The 8,543-nt window shown below is 40.6% G+C and overlaps 1 protein-coding gene across 1 annotated transcript in view; it reads right to left on the bottom strand.

Annotated features, from left to right (window-relative positions):
• WDR63 (WD repeat domain 63) overlaps positions 1-8,543 on the bottom strand; it is a 79,070-nt gene that overhangs the window by 31,039 nt on the left and 39,488 nt on the right. Inside the window, exons 14-15 of the mRNA XM_015572113.1 lie at positions 6,114-6,258; positions 3,725-3,812 (exon numbers count right to left, since the gene is read on the bottom strand). Of these exons, the coding sequence (XP_015427599.1) occupies positions 3,725-3,812; positions 6,114-6,258 (233 nt within the window). The remainder of the gene's footprint in view (positions 1-3,724; positions 3,813-6,113; positions 6,259-8,543) is intronic.

Below are 8,543 nucleotides of genomic sequence, written 5' to 3'. Positions count from 1 at the left end.
CCGCCCATCCCCCCCTGCTCTGGGCATGACATGGGGTGGTGCCCCAACTCCCCAATCGGCCCTGCTCTGAGCCCGACCAGGGGCTGCACCTAGGGATTGGGCCTGCCCTCTGCCACCCGGGAGCAGGCCTAAGCCAGCAGGGCATTATCTTCCAAGGGGTCCCAGACTGCAAGAGGGCACAGTCCGGGCTGAGGTACCCCCCCCCTCCCGAGTGCACAAATTTTTGTGCACTGGGCCTCTAGTATATATATATAAAATCCTAATATGCAAATAGACTGAACAGCGGAACAACTGAACAACCAGTCGCTATGATGTGCGCTGGCCACCAGGGGGTGTGTGCGTAGAACTTGGTGGGTGTCGGCAGCAGGTGGCATAGCGTGGAACATGGCAGGCATCGGCCATGGCGGGATGATGGAGCAGGTGAATGGGGACCCCAGACTGAAGCAGGGTGCTGGTTGCTGTCATTGGGGTGAGCCTCTGGTGGTTACTGAAAATTCTTTGCTCCCATGTGCCCCAGTCCCACCAGGTGCTTATACCTGTTGCCTACACTGGTCCCGCTCGCACCCGCTGCTGGCCCTGGCCCCAATCACTCTGCATTGTCAGCGGATGTGAGTGGGGGCAGCGCTGTCAGTGTGTGGGAGCGGCAGCAGCAGGGGGAGCAGGGCTCCCGGCAGACAAGGGACCAGGGGCCCACAGCAGGAGAGGCTGGGTGTGGAGGATGGGCCGAGACCCGCCCATGTGCCCACTGCAGCCTTAAGGCCTACAGTTCCTTTCAAGGTGCACAAATTTGTGCATTGGGCCCCTAGTAGCCATTATAAAGTTCCATATTGGAGGGTTTGACTTTTGGTACTCTTTTAACAAATTAAACTATTCTAGCAAGTAACCTTAGACATATAAGTGACTAACACTCAAACTATCAAATGATATTTTTATAATTTTATTGTTGAGAGTATTACAGATGTTCCCAATTTTCCCCCCTTTGTTCCTCCTCACCCATCTCCTCTCCTACTCCACACCTTCACCTGTCTATTATCTGTGTCCATAAGCTATAACTAATTTGTACTTCTAAATCCCTTTTCCTTTTTCACCCATTCCCCCAAATCCCCTCCCATTTGGAAACCATAAAAATGTTCTCTGTATCTATGACTCAGTTTCTGTTCTGCTTATTCATTTATTTTGATTTTTAGATTCAATTATTGATATATATATGCATTTATTGCCATTTTATTGTTCATGTTTTTTTCTCTTCTTCCTCCTCCTCCTCCTCTTCCTCTTCCTTTTTTTTTTTCTAAAAAGACCCTTTAATATTTTATGTAATACTAGTTTAGTAGTGATGAGCTCCTTTAGCTCTTTCTTGTCTGGAAAGCTCTTTATCTGACCTTCACACTTCTAAATAATAACTCTGCTGGGCAGAGTAACCTTGGTTATACTGGTAGGTCCTTGCTTGATGTGTCTTGGTGTGGGCCTCTTTGGGTTCCTCTTGTTTGGGACTCTCTGTGCTTCCTGGACTTGTATGTCTATTTCTTTCACCAGGTAAGGGACGTTTTCTATCATTTTTTCAAATAGGTTTTCAATTTCTTGCTCCTTCTCTTCTCCTTCCAGCACCCTCATGATGCAAATGTTGGTCTGCTTGAAGTTGTACAGAGGATCCTTACACTATCTTCATATTTTTGTATTCCTTTTTCTTTCTGCTGTTCTGATTGGGTGTCTTTTGCTTCCTTATATTCCAAATTCTTGATTGTATTCTTGGCATCCTCTAATGTTTATTCCATGTAAACCATTCTTTATTTCAGTTAGTGTATTTTTCATTTCTGACTGGTCCTTTTTTATGTTGTTAAAATTCTCACTAAGTTCCTTGAAGTACTCAGTAAGTTCTTTGAGCATCCTTATAACCATTATTTTTTTTTGAACTCTATATTTGATAGTTTTCTTGCCTCTGTTTCATTTACTTCTTTTTCTGGATATTTCTCCTGATTTTTCATTTGTGACATGTGTCTTTGTCTCCCCATTTTGGCTGCTTCCCTGTGTTTGTTTCTATGCATTAGGTAGATCTGTTATATCTCCCAGACTTGGTAGAGTGATCTTGTATAGTAGGTATCCTGTAGGGCCCAGTAGCTCAGCTTCCCCAATCACCTGAGCTGGTGCTCCAGGTGTGCCCCTGTGTGGGCTGTGTGCCTATTGTAGTTGAGCCTTGATTGATGTTGGCATCACTAGGAGGGATTGACTCCAAGACCAATCAATTGTGAGGATCAGCTGTGACTAAATGGAAGCACTGTTGTGCAGAAGACACCCCTAAAGAGCAGGACTTGCTTCAGTGGGGTTTTGGTGCTGTGTCCACCCCTTGAGTGTGTCACTCATGGAGTTGGTAGGGTTGTAATCTGGTGTGCTGAAAACTGACCACCCAGTGCACTGACTCTGGAGCCTCTCAGGAGGTGCAAAATCAGCAGGCCAGCTGCTGCTTGTTTGAAAGATTTTAGGAATGTCTGAAGCATGAGGCGAGAGAGGCCTGTTGAATGGAAAAGCCACTGGAAATGGCTTGGTTTAACCTGCAAATAGGGAGGGGAAGGTTGTCAGGAAATCACCAGGAAAGGGAGAAAAGTGTGAGCCAGGCTGATGAGGATTCAGATACGTCAACTATTTGTTGGCTCTGTGGCAGGGAGGGCTCATCAAAGGAACAATTGCCTTTGCTAGCACTTCTGTCTGGGAGAAAGCTGCCTGTCCACCTCTCGCCCTGATTCCAGACAAGTTAGTTCCTCCCTGATTGTCCCAGGTTCCTTTCAAGCTCCTGCCCCAGTGCTGAAGTTCAGGGGGAGTGAGTCCATGTGTGGGCCATTTAAGAGGAGCTGCCTGTGGCTCCAGCAGCCTCCTGTCACTCAGCCACAATCCCTGCTAGTTTTTACAGCCAGAAGCTGTGGAGTGTGGGGTAGTATGGGACCTGGTTGGAAAGTTTGTAAGGAAGAAATTCTGAAAGAATTTTTCTGTGGGAGTTGGCTGAAGGCAACCACCTCCTTTTATTGGAATCCCCTAGGGGTGTTGGCTGAAGGTGACTGTCCCTAATTGTTCCCTGATCTTTCCAAACAAGTCTGTGTATGTGCAGGCTCTCAGGTGTTTGCTGGAATTTAATGCTTAATCTTTATGCCTAAAGGACACTGCAGACACCTGTGTCCTCCCAAGAAAGCTTACCCTGGTGATTGTATCTAAAAGTTAAACTTTATCCCAAACTACTGTTACAATAAAAGCCTGAAGAGGCAGGTGAATGAGGCTGTTTGGTTTCTCTAGCCAGGCAGTCCCTTAGCCCTCTCTTTCACAGAAACATGTGTCAGAGTAATCATTCATCCATCGCTCAGGGTATGCTGGTCAGTCTCGGCTGTGGGGGTCTCTCTTTCTAGCACTGGAACCCTAGGCTAGTTTGGGGTGGGGAGCCCTCACTCCTCAGGGAAACCTCCACAGCCAAGATATCCCTCCGATTTTAAACCACCACACATGGGTATGGGACCAGCTGTTCCGTGATTCTGCCCCATAGCTCCACCTTTCCTACCAGTCTCTGTGTGCTTCTTCTTTAATTTCCCTGTTTGTAGGACTTTGTTTCATCTAGATTTCAGGTGTGAATGATGGCTGTTCTGTATTTTAGTTGTAATTTTGATGTGGGGAGTGGTGATTGCTGCGTTTCCCCATGTTACCATCTTGACCAGAGCTTCAATGCTTTTTAAGTAAAGGCACTTACCTTGTGTTTTGTAAATGAGATGGTCTTTACCCATGCTTAACTTGACTGGACAGTGGTCTAAACTTGTTTCACCTTTAGACAGTCTTAGCTTTTGGGAAGAACATACAAGGAAGATTATTTCCATATATCCTTAAATTATTATTGCTTTGCCCTTCTGCCCCCAGATTGCTGTTTTCTACCTCCCTGTCCTTCTCCCTTCTCCCTTTTCCCTTCTCCCTCAGAATTCTAATGTGTGTGTGTGTGGGAGTGGTGGGAGGGGGGCGTGCCCCTGAGTTTCAGAAGTACCCTGGGCCTGCACCATCATAGAAAATGGCCACACTTTACATTATTCCCTCATGGCTCCCTGCCAACTTTTCTCCATCAGCATGTTTGTCCACATGCTGTACCATTATTCTCAGGTAAGGTTTTGTTTTCTTGTTTCTTTTTCAATGATTTAAAGCTTAGTGAATCCTAGCCCAGAACATTTCTAATCCTCTCTTTCTAATTTCTAATCCCAGTTACTTCAGGAAAATTCTCACCCCTTCATGCTCTCTCTTCAAATACAAAATAATGTAATTCTAGAATTACTTACAAATCAAATTTTTTAAAAAAGGTTTAAATTTGGAATTAGACTTAGACATTCCAAAGAAAGAGAGCCATCAACGCCAGCAGTCCAGTCATACTTCCCAGACACAACCCACTACAGTCATATCTTAAATTAAAATTGCTTTTCTTTTTTTTAAGGCTAAATATTTATGCAATTTGAAGAGAAACCAGAGTATTACTTTTCTTTTATTTAAATTAAACAATTGATTTTTAGAGAGATTTGTTGTTCCACTTATTTATGCACTCATTGGTATGTGCCCTGACCAGGGATCAAACCTGAAACCTTGGTATATTGGGCTGATGCTCTAACCAACTGAACTATTCTGCCAGGGCATTAAATTAAAATGGCTTTTCTTTTTTTAAAAAAATATTTTTTTATTGATTTCAGAGAAGAAGGGAGAGGGAGAGAGAGATAAGAAAAAAATCAATGATGAGAAAGAATCATTGATCAGCTGCCTCCTGCATGCCCCCTCCTGGGGACTGAGCCTGCAACTCAGGCATGTGCCCTGACCAGGAATCAAACAGTAAGCTTCTGGTTCATAGATTGATGCTCAACCATTGAGCTACCCAGTTGGACAAAAATTGCTTTTCTTGAAGCTCTGCATTCAAGGTAAGTACCAATAATTTCTTGTTCAATTACTTTACACCATGCTTAACTTGACTGGACAGTGGTCTAAACTTGTTTCACCTTTAGACAGTCTTAGCTTTTGGGAAGAACATACAAGGAAGATTATTTCCATATATCCTTAAATTATTATTGCTTTGCCCTTCTGCCCCCAGATTGCTGTTTTCTACCTCCCTGTCCTTCTCCCTTCTCCCTTCTCCCTTCTCCCTTCTCCCTTCTCCCTTCTCCCTCAGAATTCTAGTTGGCTTTTCCCATGGAAAGTGCCTAAACTACAGTTTCTAAAACTGTGCTACTCAAGGGAACTTATCTGGGGGGCTCCTTTCCAAATCCCAGAGTCTTATGTGTTCTTTGAAAATGTTTTGTTTTCTGTTTCCTAACACATCCTCCCTAAATCTTTCAGTTAAATAAAAGCTTGAGAAAGATGTGCATGGACCTTTCGGTATAAGGCTTACCAGAGTTAAAACAAGCATAATGGTTAGTTATTCTTCTCAACTTAGTTATTCTGCCTCTGTTAAATACAATCACCAACATTATTGGTCTTTTTTTTTTTTTACAGTTTATAAACATGTTTTTATTTATTTCAGAGAGGAATGGAGAGGGAGAGAGAGATAGAAACGTTAATGATGAGAGAATCACTGAAAGGCTGCCTCCTGCACGTTCCCTATTGGGGATCGAGCCCACAACCCAGGCATGTGCCCTTAACCAGAATCAAACCTGGAATCTTTCAGTCCACAGGCCAACTCTCTATCCACTGAGCCAAACCTGCTAGGGCTACTTTTCAGTTCTATGTGGTTATAGGTATTACAATACTTTTTCCTACTATTGATGTGCAAAAGATTGAATTTTGGCTGCAATATAGGTAAAATTAACTGTTTGGGGCTAACATGGGAACATACCCACCATCAAGCAACTGATATGCAATTAAATAATTATGCAAATTAGTTGTAAGTTGTGGCTTGCTTACACATGAACAAATATTAATTTCAAGTTCACAATAATTGTGATTCTTGCTTGATGTAGTCAGGCATCATAATAATGCAATCAAAGAATTTATTAGATGAATAAATACATGAATTAATAAAGTCCTGTGTTAATTTGAGCTGCTCTACTTTTAGAGTGTACATATGCATGTTTATGCATATCAATTACATAGTATAGAGAATAAATCCTGTTACTTACCTTAGAGAGAGGTTTCCAGGAGAGATCTAGATGCAAAAATGTAGATGGTACATCATTAGGAATTTCAATACTTTCTTCTTTCTTCTTCTCTATTGATTGAATGGTTGTACCTTTCTGTTGTCTGATATCCCAAAAACATATTGTGCTTTTAAAAAGAAGATTACATTTTTTTTAAGTACAAATAAGAGGTGTTATAACCTGAGGACTACTATTCTTACTATTACACATTATCAATGTGATCATGATTATATTTTAATGTCTCTGAAAGTAAGATTTTATGAAATTATTTTTTTATTTCTTATTTTAGAGAATTATAACAATTCATAGGGTTACTTAATAACCTTGCTGGTCTTGAAGCTAATATTATAAAATATGAGAATTGAGTTAGGAGAGTGGCACTTTTTTTTTTCAACATAACTTCTTTGAAATATAATTCATATACCCCCAAATTCACCCATTTAAAATGCACACTTCAATAGTTTTAAATATATCCAGAGTTGTGCAACCATAACCACATCAGATTTAGAATATCTTATGATCTCCAAAAGAAATCCTGCATAGATTAGCAGCTACTCTCCATTTATATACTGATAGTGAAAACACCACATATACAGATGGAGTTGGATTTAATGTGCTTTTTACACAGTAGGTATCCAATAAATGTTATTTCTCTTCTTTCTCCTCCTCACAGGTTGGTTATGAAAATTAGATGAGATAATGTTTATGAAAATTATAAGTTCCACACATTAATGGTGTTACTTTTAGTGCAATCAACTTGGTAAAAATTTATAATAAAACTTGTACAGTACTGTAGTATAAAGGGTCTTTGTATTAATTATATAAAAACATGAAAACCACAAAAAGTCTGTCATATTAGCATCATAATTTCTATCACTGAGGTTATGAGTAACCTGATTTAATTAATTTAAGATATTATTAAATATTTTGATGTATATGTATTCAGATAAATGGATGGTAACTAAAGAGTAACAAAACATGTATTCATTTATGTGAACTATTTAATTAATACTAATAATTTATTTATCTTAACAATTAATAAATAAAATTAATTCATTTAATTTTTTAACACTGTTGAAATTAAAAATTATTAAAAATAGTAATCATTTTTGTGCTGTCCAAACATAAATCCTTGGGAGACTAACACAAATGAAATAAGATTTATTTTATAATATATTTATAGTGAATTTAAAACTGTTTCAAAATTACATAGCTCTTCTTGAATCTTATTTATGCCATTAATTTGCATTATTTGTGAAATGGTTAGCTAAATACATAAAATTTCACTTGAGTGTTCTGTATAAATCATTCACACATTCTTAATTATTGGAATCTTATTCTATCTTATTCTAGTACATTATAAAACCTTCAGCAAAGCTGAAGTATAAAGTTAGGACTGATGAGTTTTCCAGATAACTAAGTTAGCTTTTCTAAATCCATAAATATTTTCCTTTTACTTTAACAACTTTTGAAGGAACTATTCTTAGGCTATTTCTAAATTCAAGGGCCATCATTATAAACAACAACCAGGTATCTATGTCTTTAATATAGAACATGTAATACTTTTAGTCTGCTCAATGTTTTCCAAGGCTACTGAAGAGCAATGTAGCTCTGCATCTGTGGCTTATAACCAACATTATATCGTAAGCATTTCTCCATTAAGTAATAATATAATTTTAATTGTGACATGATGTTCCATATGGCCCTATGGATGCCATGTCTTGCTTTTGCCTGGGGAATAATTAGCCTCTCCCCAGTCATTTTTCAGCCAAAGCTTCCTAAATGTTCAGGGGGAGCTGCTTCTTTCCTATTGGATGCAGTGAGGTTGGAACTGTCACTCAAAGTGCTCTGCCACTCCTCCCCAAAGGGCTGAGTTCATAATGTAAGAGAAGCCAATCAGACTCGCTAGTAACACAAGGGTTGGAACTGATTCATTCATAATGAAGGGGCTGGCCATTTATTCCTGCGACCTAATTCCACAGGTCTCTTTCTGCAGCCTGAGTTAGCTCTTCATTTCTTCATCATTACTTACTAGCTATAATCTATATATATAAAACCCTAATATGCAAATAGACCAAACAGCAGAACAACAGAATAACCAGTTGCTATGACGTGCACTGACCACCAGAGGGTGCACGTGGAACATGGTGGGTGTTGGCCGCTGCTGATGGTAGAGCAGGTGAGCAGGGGTGCCAGACCAAGGCAGGGTGCCGACTGCTGTCATTGGGGTGAGCCTCTGTTGGTTATTGAAAATTTTTGCTCCCACGTGCCATGGTCTCACCCGGCACTCACCCGCTGCTGGTGCCAGAGCCGCTGCTCGCACCCACTGCTGTTGCTGGCCCCACTCCCACCTGCTGCCAGCACCTGGCGCCAGTCCCATCGCTCGGTGCTGTCAGTGAGTGCGAGCAGTGG

Source organism: Myotis davidii, unplaced genomic scaffold, assembly GCF_000327345.1.
Source record: "Myotis davidii unplaced genomic scaffold, ASM32734v1 scaffold162, whole genome shotgun sequence".
NCBI lineage: Eukaryota > Metazoa > Chordata > Mammalia > Chiroptera > Vespertilionidae > Myotis > Myotis davidii.
The sequence above is the reverse complement of the archived record's forward strand: the minus strand, read 5'-3'. Positions and strand labels throughout refer to the sequence as shown.